The sequence below is a fragment of the Quercus lobata genome, chromosome 10 (assembly GCF_001633185.2).
Source record: "Quercus lobata isolate SW786 chromosome 10, ValleyOak3.0 Primary Assembly, whole genome shotgun sequence".
In the NCBI taxonomy this organism is placed as follows: domain Eukaryota; kingdom Viridiplantae; phylum Streptophyta; class Magnoliopsida; order Fagales; family Fagaceae; genus Quercus; species Quercus lobata.
Genome location: NC_044913.1, coordinates 29,772,238 through 29,793,660, shown reverse-complemented (window position 1 = coordinate 29,793,660; position 21,423 = coordinate 29,772,238). Strand labels below are relative to the sequence as shown.

The following is a 21,423-nucleotide window of genomic DNA, read 5'->3' as shown; positions in this document are numbered from 1 at the left end:
CATACACGGTATCTGCATGTGTGTTTTGCCTAGTCGTTGCTGGGTTGTTTCTCCAGTTGAAGCACTCCTGAACAATCTCCTCACTAACTTGATCTTCTCATGTAGATCCTTTGGTGAAAATATCACAAAGAGTCTTTGTTTAATGTTCCTGCCCAATATTCCTCTCCTTTTGAATCATTTTCCTTGTATTTGACTTTTTGGCAAGCGTTGGAAAACATCTCTTCACCCTTTTAAGTAGTGTAATTTTACAAAGCAGGTGCAGTTATTAAGTAAAGGGACAATAAGAATTAAAGTGATGCTGGTGATTCCATCCATGGAAGACTTTTTAAGGTGGGTTGTAATGCTTTGTCAATGTAGACAATTTTAAGAGAGATAAAGGAGGAAGATTGTAATCATGGAGTGATCCTACCAGATTATTGACTCGTTTACTCTCCGTTTAATTAACTCCAATCTAATTCAGGCTACTCATATGAAGCCATTTCACTATGATTGGCCAGAATGAAATTTTTGGCAGAGAAAAAACTTTTGCCACTTCTAAAGTAGCCAATTGTGAGTAGAAAAAAAAAAAAAAAAAAAAAGTTTTATATGAAAATGATTGTCTACCACTCACATTTGATTACTTAAGCATAATATGGCAAAAGTTGTGACCATAGAAGAATTGCTTCTGACAATTGCCTTGAGAGTTGAGACAACCTACAACTTGGATAATCGTTGTGTATTGCATTGAAATTCCCTCACTTACCATCTTGCTCTCTCTCTCTCTCTCTCTCTCCCCCCTCTTATATATATATATAGTTAGGAGAGTGGGATTTGAACTTTGGAGTCTCCGTTGGAAACATCAAAGAGGTGTCAATCATCTCACCCATAGTTCTAGCACACTAAAATATCATGTTGAATTGTAAATAATGTAAAAATGCACATGATTTCTGCACAAAAACGCAGAGATCGTATATCTTGGACTAAAGAAACAATTAGTAGTACCAGGCTTCCAGCTTTACGACATAATCATATAAATGACAAAAACACCTTTAACACGGGAAATCTAGATAATCAGCAAACATTTACAGCCACCCATCTACAATGGGTCTCTGGCACGAAACAGATGTTCCCTAATTTATTCACAGACACAAACAGGATAATACAGCATATACAACAGTGCTAGGCAGCTGCTGTTACAAGTAAGATGTAAGGATTTAATAATAATAATAATAAATAAATAAAAAGACGTAGCAACAAACAAATATCTACTCAACCACCTTGGTGTCAAAGATTCTGTAGTGTCTACTTCCCCAAACTTCAGTTTTGGAGAGGTAATAAGATTTCAGGCAAAACTGTACCCATGGTGGATTTCTTGGAGAATTGTTCATTTGCTTGCCATTATCACTTACAGTTAGTCCAAGTAATTTGTTTAGCTTCTGTGTCAATGCATCCACGGAGGGATAACCACCAAAGAATTTCTCCTATTATAAATGAAGATTACAAAATCAACAAGAATCCAAAGATGTAAAAAGAGCATGGATGAAGGATAGCAGTATATAGAACTGGTTGATTTCAATGCATTGATGAAATCTAAACAAATTCAGCAACCATATGAACAAGGAGCCCCAGGAGAAGATTTTGGATATATGACTTTATCACCCAAAATTGTGAAATTTCAGTCTTGTTAACTGTCACTATTTCTATCTATGGGCTTTACACGGGAAGAAACTAATGTCTGAACCTCAATGTATATAGGAAAGATAGTTTTCAGTAAACACAGTACTGTTGGTACAAAGACATTTTCAGGTGCAATCTAGGTTCCAATATATCTAAGTTACATTAAAAGTCGATCTGAAACTCACCGTTCTAAGTGGCAAGAGAAAAGGTAGAAATTAGTTGGTATGTTAGAGAGAGACATCAACCTCATGTAAAAGCAAAAAAGCAAGGAAGTTGGAAGTTCAATTGTTATGAAAACATTTCTTTTCACGTGACTCACAAGAAAATATTACAAAGTTCCTCAAATTTACCATGTTGCAATTCAAATGAACATCTATGTATACTTTCAATCACATGACCTATTTAATAGTAATGCAACTTATTTAGATAACTCAATCGGTTCATTTTATTAAAATGTGTATGGATAGTCATTTGCAACATCATGAGTTAGAAGAGATCCCTCTAAATTGGTTTGCAGTAAAACATTGTCTCACAAAATATATGATTAGAAAGGTATCTTGGAACTCTTTAGTATGGATCACTTAATTTGCATTCGTTATTTTTTGGAATCTCTTCCTTTAGACCTTCCCCTTTTATTAATAAAATTATTTATTACTTATAAACTTGTGAATACATAAATGTTGAAAACAATAGGGACATCTTATAAGGAAATTTTTTTTTATCAATATGAAGAGATTTGAGATGCATTCTTACCCCATCTTCACCATACAAAAAAGCATGGATTCTGGCAGTTGGATCCTCTAGGGTCAACCTGATCCTGTAAGTCCCAAGTGGAGAGAGGAAGTCCTCAGCCTGCCATGGAAATGCTGCTACAACTCGGGCTACACACTTGAATTTTGCTGTTACCTAAGAGATGCAAAATTCATCAATCACTGAGATAAAGCTTGTATGGCCCCTGCATAATTTATAACCTCAACTTTATGTGGAAATTAGCCTCCTCCAAATGTCCATTTTGACAGAAAGAGAGAGAGATAGACAGCAGGCCTCCCGCGTGCCCCCCGCCCGCAGGGGGGGGTGTGGGGGTTGTTTGGAGAGAAGAAGCCGCCTTGTTTTATTTCTTCCCCAGTCAATTTCCAGGTCAAAGCATCACAATTGCCTCTTACCTTCCCTCCCAAACCCTAGTTATTTCCCTACCCAAAGAACACAGACAGTTCCCAAATTTATCCTACATTACTTTCCCACTTTCGCTCAGAATTTTAGATTTTTACCATCAAGATCAGTTTGAGACTTGGTGACCACGCAAAATGAATTGATCAATAAGGTCTACCATTTTTGTTTGGAAGAGATGGGGGAATGGGAGAGGAACATACCCCTCTCATTGATCTTTTACTTCCTCTTTAGTGGCAGTTATGGCCAATTATGTTAATTAGTACATTCTAGCCACCTTACTCTCTCCTCTAACCCCCATCTCCCTCCATTCCAAAAATACCCTCTCTTTGATATTTTATGGCTTCTCTATTGGCACTTTTTTTTTTTTTTTTTGGGATGACGTGGAACCTAGAACACTAGAACCTATCCCACCCTCTAGAACAGTGTATTAGATAATCTAGGGGAACTCCTAGTGGGAATCAAATCTAAGATGTCTAGGTCTACAACTCATCCCAAGCCTCCAACCACTAGGTTGCACCCTGACAGGAAGATTATCTATGGGCACTTATATAGGAAACAATGAATATCTCTATAGGGCTTTAGGATTCAAATTCTAACCACTAGGTTGCACCCTAACAGGAAGCTTATCTATGGGCACTTATATAGGAAACAATGTATATCTCTGTAGGGCTTTAGGATTCAAATTCTAAACAGCAAAGCCTTAATCCAAAAAATTTGGAGCCAGCTATTGATCCTCGACAGATTAGATTGGGTTGGCCACATGAATTCTTTTCCTTCATTTTATTCTATCTAAAGTAATGCTCTTTGTTACTTACCTAATTGACACGTCTATTTTATTACTTCTAATATTATTTTTGGCCTTCCTCTACGTTTGTTCGTTCCCTCAACTTGGATCATCTTACTCTTTCTTACCGGTATATTACTCACTCTCCTCTGAACATGACTAAACCATCTCAAACTACTCTCATCATCAATAGGGCTACCACTATAGTTAGATGGATTTCCTCATTTCCATTTAACAAAATAAATGAGAAATTGATACAAGGTCTTGACCCTCGAGGCTATGTAATGTAGACTCTTTAAATAAATAAATAAAAACCATTTCTCAGCATTTCCATTTAACAAAAGCATCGATAAGACGCAACAACTCTAGATTTCATGGTTTTGACTCAATTGTATTTTAAACAAGTGCTAAAAAAAATGTATAATTGGATCTTAAATAGATGTCCTTGAATATGAAAAGAATGTCAATGTAAAAAGAATTTCCACCAACGATCAAGTCAACCCATCAATAAAAGAAATAAGTTCAAAGTACACTTTGTGTAACTTTTAGTTAATGTTACACAATCCAATATCTTTTTTATTGTCCAAGTATTTCAGCAAACCCGCCTTAGATAATATTTTTTTCTTCATACCCATCATACTTGTCCAATATCAAGATGATCGAAAATTAAAACTATCTTATCTATAAATCATTTGGGATTTTAGTTTTTGTACTTTTTAAAATAGAATAAATACATAAATTTATGATTTGAATAGTAAAATGACATTTGATTGATTAAATTTTGACGTACATGGTAAGTATAGAGATAAGAAGTGTAGTTACCAAAGGAATATAAAAAATAGTAATTCAATTTACTAAGTGGTGTCACTTTACCAAGGTGTGACTTATACTCTATATATATGTATGTTTATGATAACATGTAGAAAAAATAAAATTGGTAGAATTCCCATGCGATGCCCAAACAACCAATAAAAAAAAGACAATTCTAGCACAGTTACGAATTCCTAGAAGTTTTATATTACAACCTTCCTAACTAATGCACAAATTCTTCTTACATGAGAATTACTTGCCCATAAGAAGTGCTTAAAAAAACTAAATATGAATCCGTAGATGATAAGTGATTGAAAGTCCCAGAATTGCAGGGAAGCATAGGTGTGGTTCTTTGTTGAAATGAACAAAATTCGATGCTCCAAAATTAAAAAGTTGGGAAGAAGACATTATCATTATAAAGATCACGGACATCAAAATAAAAAGAATTTAGATGTTACATTTAGATGCATCAAAAGCAAAAGAGTACTACAGGGAACAGATATGGTACCTTTGAGTAGCTGAGAACATCCCTTAATGTAACAAATGGCACATTGTCATAATCTACCACTGCGCGTTTGTTGGGGAGAGGGGGTGGGAAGAAGATATCATTATAAAACTTCCACAACATGAAATCAATATTATTTATGACCTTTAATCAGAGAATTAATGAATGAGAAACCTGTAATATTTGAAGGCCATGGAAAGCTCGAGTATGGAATCCGTCCCCATTTCAGTGATAACCGCTCATTATATAACCTAGCAAAAACAATTACATTGCTACATTTTCTTAGCAAAATATTGATGCCATATCCACTCTTTCATTTTATGATAATTAAATAAAATTTAAAACTTAAAAAAATAGAGAAAATGGATGTTATATTATTATTAATCCACTGAAGTGTCAATCAAAGATTCAAAAGCAACAATAACCTTTGCCATGCTGATACAAGATGGTCCTCATTTGGCGTATATTGAAGCTTTGTGAAAGGCGTAAAGACACCACGCCATAATCCTGAATGCACTTCGCAAAGTATGTTCACAAATTTTACCCATTTTCCAGTATGTAGAAAGCGGAGGAGATGCTTCTGCATGCCTTGGTCAAAGATCACCCTTAAGATGGTTCCAATGGTAGGAAAAGTACATAATACATCTCCAGGCAGGGGCATGGGTTCCAATTGTAAAGGAGCAGGGTTATTCATTTCATCATCTAGCCTGTCATTCATAGTAAAAAAATTTGAGATCTAATATACAACCAGAAATTTAAAACCACATATCCAAACACACACACACACACACACACACACACACACATATATATATATATATATATATTAGTTCACGCCTAAAATATGTCGTCAAATAACCAAATTTTGCTTTCTAGAGCTTCAAGATCACTTGTAAATCAAATATCTGAAGAATAAATCTTCTTCTGGCCATTATTGGTCAAGCTTATCACCTTTTTTTTTTTTAATGTTAAAATTTGATAGTTACAATGTGAGAGAGAATTTAAACCTTAGATGTCTCCATTGGAAACACCAAAAGGTGCCAATTGAGCTATACAAGGCTCTTGGTGTCAAGTTTATCACCTTAAACATGAGATAAATGAGTAAATTCAAAAAAAATTTCAAGCTAGAATTACTCCACTAGGCAATCAAGAATGGACATGACAATTCTTAAAAAACTTAGACATGACACAGCAGCGACATGCAAATAAATTAACTAGCTAGTCGATTAACCCATGCAATAGTTTTAATATAATATAATAGATAGAGGATGACTGCTAACGGTGAGAGCTAATGGGCCAAGATGAGTGCTGAGACCAGCGGCGATGAGATTTGCCGTAGTGTAGATAGAGGAAAATAGCAACCAAATTAAGAGAGAGTGATGATGGGTTGAGACCACCATCGACCAGGTTGAAAACCATTTTGTTTTTTTCATCACTGTGTCACGACCATGTCCTACTAGCCTTGTCTTGGTCAAGTCCAAAATAATGAACAATTTTTTTTTTCTCCTGCCGGACACTACATTAACACACTGAGCTTTTTGTTGTGTCTGTGCTTCCTCGCCATGAGGCATGAAAAGGTAAGGTGATGCTCCTACATCACACTATTTCACATTTCACATATAGATTGGAGTTGATATTTAACAGGTCAGGCAAAATAAAGCCCATTCAAGTGTTGTGGGTAAAGATATATTAAACACTACTACATGTATTGCAATTACCATTCTGTTTTGTCTTTAAACTGTGAAAAGTTAGAGAGTATCATATACACTTATAGTGAATAAGAAGTTCAATTGCAATTCATCTGCCTTACAATTAGAAAGATTGAGTATAACTCAAGATGAAATACTAATCAACTCACTTTGTAGGAAGACTAATTGGTGGAGCATCAGTTCCATCCCAAAGAAATGCCATCCACTCATCTTTAGCAACCTCACAGATATGAACTATCTTAAGGCACAATACATTGAAAATATGAAAACTGATCAGTACTATAGGATACAGAAAAAGGAGAATAACTTGATCAGGTCAGCCACTATATAATCTTCAAGCACAACCAAGAAAAAAAAGGAAAATTACATTTTTAAACAACCCTTAACCCATAAAAACTGCAAACACAACACCATTCCACTTAAATGAGCAGGGGTTTAATTTGTTAATTTCTAAAACCTCAACATTTAAATTTTTTACTTTGAAACTATTACACTTAGAATGTAATTTTCCCAAAAAAACAAAAGAATAAACTGCATTAGTCTTTATGATTAACTAATGTACATAAAATGGTACAAAAAATTTGTTGAATTACCTTGCATATCAAATTAACGCGTTCTTCTTGTTTGATTTCTCTCAAAAACAAGAACTTAGTCAGCCCTACAAAGCAAATGCATAGTTCAAAGCTTTGCATCAAGATGAAATGCACAGTTCAATTCCAGCATTGTAACAGAAAGGAAGGAAATGAAGAAGTTGTGAGACATGTTAAGAGTGTGTCAGGAAGACAAAATTAACCATGACTTTAAGGAGATAGTATAAATATGAAAGAGAGTTGAAATCGTTGTTTAGTGACATCAATGTATCTTAAAGAGTACCTTCATCAAGCTGAAAATCAACCAACCATTTACGCAGGCCTTTTATAAAAGTCTTGTCAAGGTCTCTTGGGCGAAATTTTGAAGAAACTTGATAAGGAAGACAGTCTTCACCACCGATCCCTTCATATAAAGCAAAAGAAGAAAACCTCTTATTGAAAACAGCATTCACTTCCCCACAATGAGTTTTCATCTACAGAAGAACATGCCCCAACTTTTAGCATGCATAAGACAATATAGTTGCATTAAAAACAAGTAAAATGACTCCCACAAAAAAGCATAAGGTGGAATAGAGAACAAAGCCAATTTAAAAATTAAATTAGTGGACACTTGTACCATCTGCCTTCATTCCTTTCAGAGGGAAGTTTTTCAACTAAACTATTATAGGTGTAAGATTATATTATCTGAAGCTAATTTGAAGATACATTAAAAAATGTACATCATGCTTCATAACAAGATATCCATTAACAAATTTAAAGGCCTTAACTCCTTGAACATTTTCACATGTCAACCATATGGTACAACCCCAACAGGTAGCACAATCAGCTGAGGACCACACCTTATGAAGCAAGGGTCACTGCTTCAAATCTCACATTCCCTCTCCCCCGTGGGGCAAACAATTACTTATCAAAAAAACATTGGAATAAGCAAAACATTTTGAAGACTATTGCAGGCCAAAATTCATTTATTACCTTAGACAAAATTATGTAAGCTAGAAATATTGAGCTCCCCACTTTTTCTAATTACTCATTTCCTTCTTCCTCTCCTTTTCCATATGTTGTTTCATCCATTAAAAGAATATATGACCTAGTTGGAATTGCTGGTGTTTCCTTTTTTCTTTTCTTTTTTTTTTTTTTTCTTCCTTTTTTGAAAAGTAAAATTTATACAGGTTGTGTCCTAAAGGTACACCAGCACAAGCACAAAAAGAACAACTAGCAATCACCTTAAGCATATTGGACCAAAAATAAGGACCAAAAGCATTCACCCACTCAAATAGAGATTTGACTAACGAAAATTTCAGATATAGAACAGAATTCTCACAATCCTCAAAATGTCTGGCATTTCTCAACCTTTAAATGCTCCACGAAAGACAACGTGATATCAGGTCCCAAATTAATATTTCTGCATCTACCAAACCTGCCTTTCCAACAAGCTAATAGGCCTGCAACCGTTTGTGGCATCACCCATTGAACCCAAAGGAGAGAAAAGATCAAAAGACCAAACTCCAAAGGTCATGGGCTACAGGGCAATCGTATACATATGACACCAACAAATAATAATGACTCATCTCTTTCTGAGATTATCAACTGTGAGAATTTACCCTAAAACCGCTGTCCAAAGAAAGAAACTGCCTTGGTTTGGACCTTAATTTTCCACTCCAGGGAAAATATGAGCAAGTTGGAGGGTTGGTTCAACACAGACTATAATAGGATTTAACAGCCAAGGCATTCTAAGAAGATGATATCCAACGCCTTAAATCTTCCCTATTTCGCCTATGCTCGGAATATAGGATATTTATGAATATTACTACTGATTCTAGCTCCTAATCTTTGACTGATCTCACAAAGTAATGCCCCCAATGGTAATTTTTCCCAAATGATCAATCTGCCATTGAAACCTCCTTATCACAAGCAACAGTAGAGTTCCAGGAAACACTCTGTCAGCGGTTGCCCTCCACGCCAAGAATCATGCCACTGTACGCGAGGACCATCATCCACCTCACAGCTAGTGAAACAAAGAAAGCTTTCCCAGCCTTTCCTTATATTCTTCCATAAACTCACCTCTTTTTTTTTTTTTTTTATAGGTAATGAGAGAACTATTATTAATGAAAAAATAAGGAATGGTACAAGTTGTTTATGATGATGAACAACATGAAAAAGATAAAACAAACAGCAAAAAAGAGGGAAATCAGGAAACTAATCTAAGAGAAAACATAAACTCAGAGAGAGAAGAATAATCAGTAAAACCCCAACAACGAGACCACTCAAAAGACTACATTGGCATAAAACCCTTAACTAATCCAACGTCATCCATAAACTCACCTCATACGAGCCTGTGACCCTATTAAGCACCACCCACCCCACATGCTACCATATTTATGGTCCACGACCCTTCTCCACAAAACCCCCTCTCAATTGCATTCCTCCATTTACCTAATAAAGCTTGATTGAACACAACTAGGTTCTTAATGCCTAACCCTCCACTTTTAGTTGATTCACAAATTTTCATCCTTTTTTTTTTCTCCTTTTTGATAGATAAAAATAATATTATTGAAACGAGACTACTTCTTGAAAATAAGCAAAAAGTAACCTAAAGAATTACAATGGGAGAAATATCTACATATGAATTGACTCTAAGAAGAAGTGAATAGAATTACTATTAGTAAGACCCCAAAAGACTACTCATAAAGAGAACTAATGAAGGAAGCTTGCAATTGAGAAGACGTGCACTCCACATTTTCAAAAGTATCAAAAATACATCAAAAATACACCGATTTCATTCCCTCCATATCAGTGGCAGAGCCACATTAAGACCAAGGGGCCCCATGGCCCCTCCAAATTTTTCCAAAATTTCCATATATATAACAGTTCAAAAAAATTTCAAAATAATGCTACTTCCACAACATTTTCACAATAAATTTCATAACAAAATTTAGGTGATAATTTGTTACTGGTTCTTATTTGAGCCCACCGGTGACATCACTTTCTACCTACCACTAACAATTCACACTTGCACTCAAAATTTGTTATGAAAATGGTGTGATCTTAACAATTTTTTTTTTTATAAAACTTTATGACTAGTAAACAGTGACACTTCTTGGAACTCTAAAACTTTTACCGATTGAATTGAATTTCTTACTAATTTATAAATTATAAAAAAATTTAAAAAACTAGTATTAAAGTTTAAGTTCAATTGCAAGACTCCAAGCATTTGTGTACAGAATAAACTAAATTACAAAAAAATAAATAAAACCCTTTAAATAGGGATGATAATTGACATGATAAAAACAGATAATTAACATAATTTTTTACCATTAAAGTTTCAAGTTTGCATGTTTTCAGATTTAAAATACAATCTCCTAACACTGCATACACTTTGACGTTGATCAATTTACAGTAAGACCAATTTTTAAAAACCAACGAGTATCTAGCTAAAATGTCGATAAATTAGAGTTATATCTTAACATTTCTTTGGGTACTTTCAAAACTAAATCACATCTATAAATAACGCAAAAAATATTAAGCATATTTACATTTTCATTTTCATGGAATCTAACTTAATGGACATAATGTATCATATAAATATAACATGGTTATAAAGTAATTGTGTAGTGAATTGCTTTGATACTATTCGGCCCTCCCAATGACAAATTGCTGGCTCTGCCACTGCTCCATATAGTCTGCATCAAAGATAATGGAATAAGATTCTAGACATCTGAATATGGTCCTCGACATAGCCACCCACATAATAAATCAAGAACCTTCTCCAATAAAACCCATTGAACCCCAAACATCATAAATATAAAGCTCCACAACTCGAAAGCCATGCTACAGTGAATCAAGAGGTGATCCACAGTCTCCCTACTACAACGACACATACAACACCAACTCACCATTGAATAACCTCCCTTGATGAGATTCTCACAAGTGATAATTTTCCCTCAAGCAGCTGTCCACAAAGAAAGAAACTCTCCAGGGGGCCCTGGCCCTCCATATGGCCTTCCAAGGAAGAGGCATAGGGCATGAGCCCCGCAATGTCTCACAAAAAGATTGTATAGTGAACTCCCACCCCAATACTCTTTAACTTTCATCTCATCCTATCATTCCCCTCATTAAGGGGATTGCAAGAATTCAACAAATGGAAAAATAAAGTAACCTCATCAATCTCTTGCCTTTGCATTCCACACAACAATTCCTACTTTGCCCCTCCACCAATCTCTCCAATAATGATTCCACATAAGCATTCTTATACACGGAAATTTCAAATAATACAGAAAACATCAGTTTTAAAGGCTAATCCCCACATCAAATATCATGCTAGGATCAAACTCGACTACCAAAACCTACATCAAAACGAATGCACTATAAGAAATGATCTCCCGTCATTCTAATGCTCCTCCAAAACCCACAGCCACGAATGCCTCAAATAGATTTCAATAACCATCCACCCCATTCCTCCCCATATTTCACAGTAACTAACTGTCTCCACAATATTTTTCCTCCAACCCAAACCTCCATATCCACTTTCCTAACTAAGATTGATTGAAAGTGGTAAGTTTTCTAATCCTCAACCCCTTCCCCCCTGCCCCACATTAGCCAAAGGCGTGCACACCTTATCCCATCACACCAAGTGGTGCCTGTACTCCTCTATAACCTCTCTATTCAATTCACCACATTGGAGGGAATGGTGAATAAAGATAAATAATAGCTAGGCAAGCTTGAAAGCGTACTCTTCAATAACGTTGACCTTCCCTCTTTAGATAAGTACATCCTCTTCCAACCAGCTAAACGACATTAAAATTTCTCCAAAATGGGATTCCAAATTCCTATTGATTTAAAAGATGCCCCTAATGGCATTCCAAGATAAGTCATAAGAAAAGACCTCACCTTGCAATACAAAAGATTAACCAGTTCATGCACATTCTCCACCTCACCCACTAGCACCATCTCACTTTTTCTCAAATTAACCCGCAACCCAGTCACTGCCTCAAAACAAGTTAGTAACAATCAAATGTACAAAACCTCTTTCGTGCTTGCATCACAAAATATAATAGTGTCCTCAACAAATAGAAGATGTGAGATAGACATCCACCAACATTTCCCACCTCAAAACCTTTAATAAGTCTTTCCTCCTCCATCTTCTATAGCATTCTATTGAGAACCTCCATGACAAGGATGACGAGCAAAGGAGATAAAGGATCCCCCTGCCACAGTCATCTAGATGGGCAAAAATACCACAACGAGACCCATTAACCAAAACAAAAAACTGTATTGTGGTGATACATGTACGAATCCACCCTCTCCACTTTTCACCAAACACCATCCTCTCCAATAAATAAAGAAGAAGCTCCCAATTAACATGGTCAAAAGCCTATTCTATATCCAGCTTATAGATAATGCCAGGAATGTGACTTTTGATTTTGCTATCCATACACTCATTGGCAATGACTACTGAAACCAAAATTTTTCTTTCACCTACACCTGCATTTTGTGATGCAAAAATAAGTTTATCCAGCACTCCTTTCAATCTATTTGCCAACAACTTAGCCACAATTTTAAAACGCTTCTGGTCAAACTGATAGGTCTAAAATCCCTAACATTAATAGCATTAGATTTGAGGATTAATGCTATAAATGAGGAATTAAGTGATTTTTCAAACTTACAGTATTTATGAAATTCCTCAAAAACAGCAAACACATCTACTGCAACCACCCTCCAACAGTGCTAGAAAAAGGCCATAGTGAAAACTTAAACTCATCACCAATTCCATCCCACAAGAAATCCTTTTGCAACTTTTCAATAGAAAGAGCAACCCCTATAGGATTAGGGAAGGGAGATAGGTAGCATTGGCAGGTTGGATAATGTGCTATTATTACTTATCAAAAAAAATAATGTGCTACTAATTAAAGTGACTCAGCCTCCCTTAGAAAAATACATCATTTTCCATCCAGCTAGTTGTTTCTCCATTGTTTCCACAACAAAGTTCCAAACTACCTTCTGATTAAAAGTTGCCCCTAAAAGAAGGCCAAGTATTTCAATGGGAGCACCACCACTTTACATCCCAATTGTCAGCTAGATCTACAACATTCTGCACAAAACCTACCAATACCAATTTTGAATTCCCTAAATATATCTTTAAACTTGACACAGCGTGGAATCACAAAATTAATTTATCATCTGCAAATAGTAGATTTGAAACCATTAACATTGAGTTAGTTGAACCTCCTACCCTGAAGCCCAAAAAACATCTCCCTTCAACAGCCTTCTCCATTCACCTACTCAAAGCCCCCATAACAATTATAAATAATAAAGGAGATAATGAATTGGCCTGTCTCAACCCTTAAGAGCTTTGGAAGAAACCACGCAAGCCACCATTCACTAAAACAGAAAAGCGGATGGTGGAGATTCAGGAAACAATCCAGTAATCCACCTTCACATTTCACCAAAACCATAGCCTTGCAACAGATAAATGTGGAAATTCCAGTTAACATGATCATATATGTTTTCCAAATGTAGCTGCACAACACCCCTGGCATGCCCATCTTCAGTTTGTTGTCTTGTCATTCATTGGCAATAAAAACAGCCAGTCTCCCTTTAACAAAAGCATTCCAGGACTCAAACACCACCCCCGAAAGCACTATCTTCAACCTATTAGCATTGGCCCATTTCACTTCCCACCAGCCATCTAGGCCATGCTCCACTCCCAATTTTAAAATTAGTTCAATACATACATTGATGATCCAACCCAATCCCCTCATTCAAATCACACCCATGCAAAGCCACTTGGCTCCCTCTCCCCCAAGTACAACATTGCTAATGTGATTCTTCTTTCATTCGATTATATGTAATACATTAATCAAAAATAAATAAAAATTTATCCGCATTTTTATGATGACTTCAAATGTTTTCTATTATAAATAAAAGAAACGTCGTCCTTCCCATCCTTCTTTGCTGTATCTTATTACTTTGGCCGTGGTTGTCGTTTAAGGTAGTCAGTGGTTTCTGGGGGGATTAGTGACCTTTTTTTTTTTTTTAATAGCTTTTTGTTATCTCATTTCTGATAATGAAATATAAACTGATCAAAAATATAAATAATTAAAGTAAAAACCCTGGGAAGATCCAATAATTTACTAAAACAGAGAACTTGAAAGAAAAAGAAATTGACAAATTGCCTATATCTTAAAAATTTATCACCTAGAAAAGCATAGTGGAAATCATATTTTGGAGGAATTTACAACTAGGATGTACCACAACATGAGAAAGCTGAATTATATCCCCAGCTGACGCAACGTGGGGAAGCATTTCCATACTTTCAGCAAAAAAATTAACTGAAATCCCAGGTTTCGAGCGTGATTCATCAATTATTTTTAGTGTGCAAAAGCAATCTGCAAACAAATCATAATATTTGTTAAGAGTACTAAAGTGCAAGAATATTCATAGCAACAACTTGAACACTGAAGTTCACTTATCAAAAATGGTTTTAAAAAAGGTTTTGCAGAAGGAATTATGAAATTTACAATTATTAAAGCACATGAAGAAAACTAAAATCATTGGGTCTCAACTAAAGCAGAAACAGAAAGTTAAATTTTCAGATAACTATTTAGTATTTACCAAGTGACTTTTATATACTATTTACCAAGTGGCTGGATTATGAAAATTAACATATGTAATATGTGCAAACTTTGACTTTAGAATTTACTAGGAAATGAAAGCCACACAGTTTAGAACCAACCAAGATTCCCAAGATTATCTAATTCAATGTTCAAGAATGCATTTTTTTCTCCCAAAATAATAATTTTCATCTAACTTCAAAAGCTGGAGAAGATTTCTTTGTTTCAAAATTTGCATAGAGATCTAAAGCAAAATATGCCATCCACAACAATGAGATGATTCTAAGATACTCATTGTCAATCCACAACTCTCACTAGTCCTTTTGTAATATTGAGAAGAAATTGATTCAGCCATGGAAGAAAAGTCAAGTTGCTGCCTTTAGAGAAATTTTCAGCTTTTGGCAACTAACAAGCTTTTCATGTATATAGCAATCATGCAACGTCTGACCCAACTAGGGTTGTTTTTAGAATCATATTTGGTATTATTTTAGGATTTCTAATAGTATTAGTAGCTGTATTGGGTTTTCTTAGTCCTTTAGTTTACGAGTCAAAGTCTTAATTCTAATGTGATTGGTAAGAACCAACAAGTGTATGTATATGAGGCCTCAGTGGCAGATTACTAGAAATTTTCTAATGGCAACATCCACTGGGGACATTGGGTTATGCTAAAGTCAGTTGTGGGACTCCTAGCTTGTTGGCAAGGGCGATTTGGTTGCCATCGGAATGGTCATATATGGATAATTGTTCCCCATTGTTTAATGTGGTGTTTTGAAGATAATGAGAGATCCATATCAGACCTCAAGTTATTTTTCTTTAGAACCTTAGTAGATTGGCTGTTAGCTTTGCAAAACCAATCATTCTCTTCCTTTCTTGAATTTCTTAATTTATGTAATTTTTGTACTTGATTTGTTTGACCCCTAGTACACAGAAGGCGTCCTTTTTTTTTTTATATCAATAAATCTTATTACTAATCCAGAAAAATAAACATCCATTGGGGACATTATTACCTTTGTCAAAATAGTGCAAGATTAGGAATTAGAGTCCCTAGCATCTTCCGTGGATTTAATTAGTTAATTTACTCTAACAAAGTGGGGTAAAGATATATTATGCTGGAACCCATCAAAATTTAGACTTTTTTTTTTTTGGAGTTAATAAAACCACATATCATTTGTTTCTCCTCATAAATAAAGAGGGAGAGAAAAAAAAAATACCCAAAAAACAAAAGTGGAAAAGATAGTAAAAAAGATGTTGTAAATTGGCAACATTATTAGATTATATGAAGAAAGAGAGAGAGAGCGAGAGAAGTGGCTCAGAGCAAACACCTTACTTATTGTAGTTTTCATCAGTCTACTACCAAACCAACTAAAAAACTGGTAGCAGCAGTAAGTCCAGCCTTTGTTTCATCATTGCCCAGCAATAAATTACCATTTTCATTCAAACAAATGGAATAACATAGAAATGAAATGCATATAAAAGAGAGAGAGAGAGAGAGACCAGTGCCCTTGGTTTGCTTAGGGAAACCGATCTCGAAGATGACGCCGATGAGGTTCACCTTCTGGTTTATGGAAGTAATGGCGTCCCTTATTTGAAGGAACTTGTAGTCATCCACCATCTCTCTCTCTCTCTCTCTCTCCAAAACCCTTTCTTTCTTTCAAGCGAGCAAGTCTTTTGCTTTGAACCAGTTGCTGTAGCCTGTATCTGCTACCGTTTTATAATATGCCAACCCTTTTTTCGCTTTTTATTATGCTACTCTTCTACTAGAATCTACTAGAGCCCACAGAGCACTGCGGTCACGTGCTCAAATTAAAAAATTGTTTGTTCCTTTTTCTTTTCTTAAATCTAGATTTCATTTTACATGATTTTTTTTTTTTTTAGAACAACACATTTGTGTTTGGTTTGCCTTGTGAACATTGGCCAAAATGGAAAATTAACCCTGATTTTCAAATATTATAATTAATAGGCCACGTTTTCAAACTATATTTTTTACTAGCATCTCGAATCTTAGAGATTCAATTTAAGGCCTATAAATCGAGTCTCAAAGACTCGATTTTCATGGGTTGATCACGTCTGATGTGGTATTTTTTTCCACGAGGCGTCTACCTAGAAATCGAGTCTCTAAGACTCGATTTATAACCCAAAAATAATTACAATCATTCATACTCTCAGAAGACCCAAAATGCAAAAACAGAAAATACGCAAAAAGAAAGAAAAAGAGAGAGAGAGAGAGAGAGAGAGAGAGAGAGAAGAAGAAGAAGAAATGGAGACCCAGGCCGACCCAAGCCGCGCTGCCCAAGCCAAAGACCCAAAATGCAGAAACAGAAAAAAAGCAGAAAGAAAGAAGAAGAAGAAGAAGAAGAAATGGAGACCCAGGCCACGCTGCCATGGGCAGCGCGACCTCTCTCTCTCCTATCTGATTTGGGTCTCTAGATCTTTCTCTCTCTGATCTAATTGTTATGTCTCTGATCTGATTGTGCTGGATTGTTGTGTTTCTTGGATTTCTTTTTTTTTTTTTTTTTTGGGTATTTCTGGGAATGGCTAAAAGACTTGAGACTTAAAAAAAATTTGGTTTATAAATCGAGTCTTAGAGACTCGATTTCCAGGTGAACGCCACGTATAAAAAATACCACATCAGACGGGATCACAGACCTTGGAAATTGAGTCTTTGAGACTCGATTTATAGGCCAAAATTGAGTCTTAAAGACTCGAGATGCTAGTAAAAAATATAGTTTGAAAACATGGCCTACTAATTATAATATTTGAAAATCAAGGTTAATTTCTCATTTTGGCCTGTGAACATTACATCCACATTGGTTCTCAAAAAAAAAAAAAAAAAAAATTACATCCACATTATTGTATTGTGAATTTTAGGGTGTTTGACTCATTTATTGGTATAAAACATTATGGTACTACCTCCGTCTCAATTTGTTTATCCTGTTTGAAAAGTCAAACTTTTTAAATGAACATTATTTATTGTCTTATCTACCTCATTAAAATGTATAAGTTTACAAAACTACCCTTAAATAAATTTATCAGCTTTTTTTAAAAGAGTCATTCTTAATGAGGCAACTAAAAACGTGCTCCAATTAAATTGATTTTTTAAATATTTATTAATTTTCTTTTCAAATAGTTTTGAAAATAAAGTATGGGTATAATAGGAATATTAGTAAATTAATGATTTTTATTTTATATTAATAATAATTTTTTTTTTTTTGTAAAGTTGTGATTTACAATTATGTTTTATGTTGGCTTTATTCCATGACCAAAACTGTTGTAATTGCTTTAATTTTGTTCCTTGTATTTTATGGGTTTTTATTTTATTGGGTTTAGTATCAAGTTGGTGAAGAATCAAGTATAAAATGAAGAATCAGTGGATTTCGCAAGAAGCTTGCAAGAAGCTAACCCGTAAAAGAGCCACATGAGGAGCACATGACTGGAAGCTGAAGAGTCGTACCACGCTGTCATTTTCGCGAGTGTCTAGCTAGTAAGGTCTTCCCGCGAGGTAGTCGCGAAACATTCTGCTTGGAGGATTTTTAAGTGTGACTTCCCTACCCTTCACCCATACTATATATATCCTTATTACCCACAAATGTAAGAGAGACTATTTAGAGAAAAAAAAACCCTAGATAGGTTTTCTACAACACACACACACCCATCTTTTAGAGAGAGAGCTATTCATCCTTAGTGAGAAATCATTGTAACCTCTTTTCCTTCCCTCCCCCATTGTCATACCTTGAGAAGAGATTTGTACCCAAACACAACCCACGCCTATTCAAAGTGTAAAGAGTGTTTTGGAGCTTAGGAAACTTTGTGGAATTGCCAAAAGAAGCCAGTGAGGCTTGGCGGATGCAATCAGACGTATTGCGAGATTCGAAAAACTAGACAAGACATGGTTCCGAGAAGCCTTGTTGAAGTAGGAGCTTGGAGGGCTTAGGTACATCGGCTAGGACGTTACAAAATCTTGGTCTGAAGTTCACAGCTCATTCTGTGACTGTTGCTCCGTCCGTTATGTTTTATCATCAATGAGCATAATAAATGCGTGACATTGTCTCTTGGTTAAAGACGGTTTCAACTTAATGACAATTGTAAATTTCTGACTCATCAGCGGCCCCCTTGTTCGAATCTTCATCTGTTGGACGAGATGAGAACATATTCATCTGACGCTTCATATTTCATATATTGCGCATTTGTGACAAGTTAATTTTTGACTAGTTGAGTGCCACATGTACGGTCAGGATGTGTTCGACGTGCAGACACTTCTCAGTTTTCCCACACGTGTTTTGGTCACTTATTTTGCATTTTTCCCTCCTGTTTCCCTTTCTTTGTAATCTTTCCTAGTTTAGTTTTCATTTTAGGTTTTGTTTCTCCTTCAAGCTTCCTTTCTATGTCCTGCGTTCCCTGGTAAGTTCTTCATGCTCCTGTTTCTCTTTCTGTTCTTCCATGGTAGATTACTCTTCTGTTAGGGTTGATTGTCCTTCAATAGCCTTTCTTTTTGCTCGCTTAGGTTGTTTGTTTGAGGCTTTATAGGGAAAGTGTCTCAAGTGGGTCAGTTTCTTCGTGGGGGAGGACTATCCACATAATTTTGTCCTTTCTTCTTTATTCCCTTTGGTTTCCCATTCTACTAAGGTAGCTAGGTCACTGAAGATGTCTGAGGTTAAGTCTAGTGAGTTGGAGACGGGGTTATCCTCGTCTGATGACCATGTGATTTCTAAGGTAACTTCCCTTTACACCCTTTATAAAGTTTGGAACATCTCGTGTTCCCTCACGGGAAAAAATGAGAAGCGAATCAGGGATAGGTTCCAGTTTCCTAGTTTAGTTAGGATTAGGATTCCGAGTGACAAGGATAGGGTCTGTCACTCTTATGCTGACGAAGTTTATTTCTACGAGGCAGACTTTACTAGTGGTCTTCGTTTCCTTGCTCAGCCTTTTGTTATGGAACTTTTTTCTTATTTGCACCTTACTCTAACACAATTAGTGCCCAATTCTTAGAGGATTGTCATTTCTTGCATGGTGGAATGGATGTCCACCAATGATGGGGATGCCATCAAGAAAGACGAGTTCCTTCATTTTTATCATTCAAAAAGTCCAAAAACCCTGGCTACTATGAATTTAAGCCGTGGGATAGGACGTCTAGGTTAATACTTGATTACCCATCGTCTCTTCGAAATTGGAAGCCAAACTTCTTTTTTGTTTCTGGAAGTGGTTGGGAGTTCGTCCCTGGTGAGGACCTAAATGAAGCCCCCAAGTTTTTTCGTAGTTGGGGAACCCTCATGTCTGGTGCGTTTTTCTCGTCTTTCTATTGTTTTTCATTCTTTGTGAGTGACAATGGTATGTGACATATTTGTGTTTTTGTTTGCAGTTTCCCAACGCCCTCGTTTGAAGAAGAGATATCAGCGTCGTGCTGAAAAGTAAATGAATATTTGGAGATCGTCAAGGACTTTGACGAGCTTGTCTCACCCCAATCGTTATTTCTCCATTTCCTGGGTTCGGAACCATCAAGTAAGGTCCGGAGAAATCTCAAAGTTGTGAAAAAAAAGTGAGTGTTCCATCTTCTCTTCTTCTCTTTCTCTTTTATATATATATAGTCTCTCTTTTTCATCGGGAATGACAACTAGATTTATCAAGCAAAAATTGGCTGAGGCTCAAGAGAAGAAAGCCAAAGATGGCCTCGTCAGTGGTCTTCTCTCAAAGAAACGTTTAAAGGTAGGGGACGTTTCCAAGGATGATCCCGTGGTGACTCCTCCTTCTGCCTATTCTCCTGCTAAGCATCCTGCTTCTCCCACCTCGTCTCTGGAGGTAATTGCCTCTGTTGGGGATGAGACTAAGAAAAGAAGAAGGTTGGTGGTAAACCTTTCCTTCCTTCCTTCTAGGACGATGCTAATGCTGCTGTCGTGAAGGCTTATGAGGTGCTCTTTGTGGATGACCTAAACCCTTTGATGGCAAAGTCGTCCAGCAAAGTGATGCCGTCCCACATTCAGAAACTCATGTAGGTATGTGTTGATAACATAGATTGCTTTTTCTTTTTTGTTTTGCTTTTTGCTAAGAGTGATTTTATGTGTAGGCTCTAGGGGAATCTTTGTTCGTTTCTAGGAAGCTTCTGGACTTGGAGAAGAAGGTATCCACAGTTGAGCCTATGATCAAATCCCTTTCCGCTGAGAACAAGACGCTGAAGAACAAGGTCGCCATCCTTGCTGTCAAGGCTGAGAATGACAAAGAACGCGTGGCGGCCTTAGAGAAGAGTCTTCAAGTGGAGAAAGATTTTTGTAAGCTAAAGGATAAGTAGATGGGAGATTTGCAACTTAAGTTGCAAAAGGTTAGGGCTATGGCAATGCAAGAATTCAAGGACTCTGACGAATACTCAAACGAGCTGTGTGGGTATTACGTGGAAGGCTTCAATCTTCTCCGGAAATGGATGACAAAGCATCACCCTGACTTGGACCTTTCTAGTCTAGTTATTGGTGATGTTGAGAAGGAGCTCCTATCTGATCGTCCTTTTGAGGCTACAGCTGAAAATATAATGGAAGAAGCCACAACCATTACAAAGGTGACTGAAGAGGCCGCGCCCATAACTCTTGCAGATCCTACTCCAGAC

General features: G+C 36.1%; 1 protein-coding gene and 1 non-coding gene across 6 annotated transcripts; both read right to left on the bottom strand.

Annotated features, from left to right (window-relative positions):
• Positions 1 to 1,010: 1,010 nt before the first annotated feature.
• On the bottom strand, positions 1,011 to 16,529 carry LOC115964195 (protection of telomeres protein 1b-like). 5 transcript variants are annotated; one of them, XM_031083550.1, is made up of 10 exons: positions 16,329 to 16,529; positions 14,473 to 14,609; positions 7,508 to 7,697; positions 7,228 to 7,292; positions 6,784 to 6,872; positions 5,351 to 5,632; positions 5,100 to 5,176; positions 4,929 to 4,987; positions 2,410 to 2,562; positions 1,011 to 1,460 (listed from the first exon to the last, which is right to left on the bottom strand). In XM_031083550.1, exons 1-10 carry the CDS (start codon positions 16,444 to 16,446, stop codon positions 1,245 to 1,247), a joined length of 1,386 nt encoding a protein of 461 aa, XP_030939410.1. In that variant the 5' UTR covers positions 16,447 to 16,529; the 3' UTR covers positions 1,011 to 1,244. The 5 variants fall into 5 exon arrangements, with proteins under 5 accessions (XP_030939410.1, XP_030939411.1, XP_030939412.1 ...); XM_031083551.1 differs by having other exon boundaries at positions 16,387 to 16,477; XM_031083552.1 differs by lacking the exon at positions 16,329 to 16,529 and adding an exon at positions 16,157 to 16,320.
• On the bottom strand, positions 16,139 to 16,246 carry LOC115966127. Its single transcript, XR_004086317.1, has one exon. It is a non-coding gene; the product is annotated as a small nucleolar RNA snoR113 (small nucleolar RNA).
• Positions 16,530 to 21,423: the final 4,894 nt, after the last annotated feature.

Bases quoted from the DNA above. Each gene is read 5' to 3' on its own strand.
- LOC115964195 (XM_031083550.1), bottom strand. From the start codon at position 16,446: ATGGTGGATGACTACAAGTTCCTTCAAATAAGGGACGCCATTACTTCC. The intron at 7,293-7,507 runs GTACTCTTTAAG...TTTGCTTTGTAG, and splicing joins TGATTTTCAGCTTGATGAAG to GGCTGACTAAGTTCTTGTTT. The intron at 4,988-5,099 runs GTTTCTCATTCA...ACAAACGCGCAG, and splicing joins ATGGCCTTCAAATATTACAG to TGGTAGATTATGACAATGTG.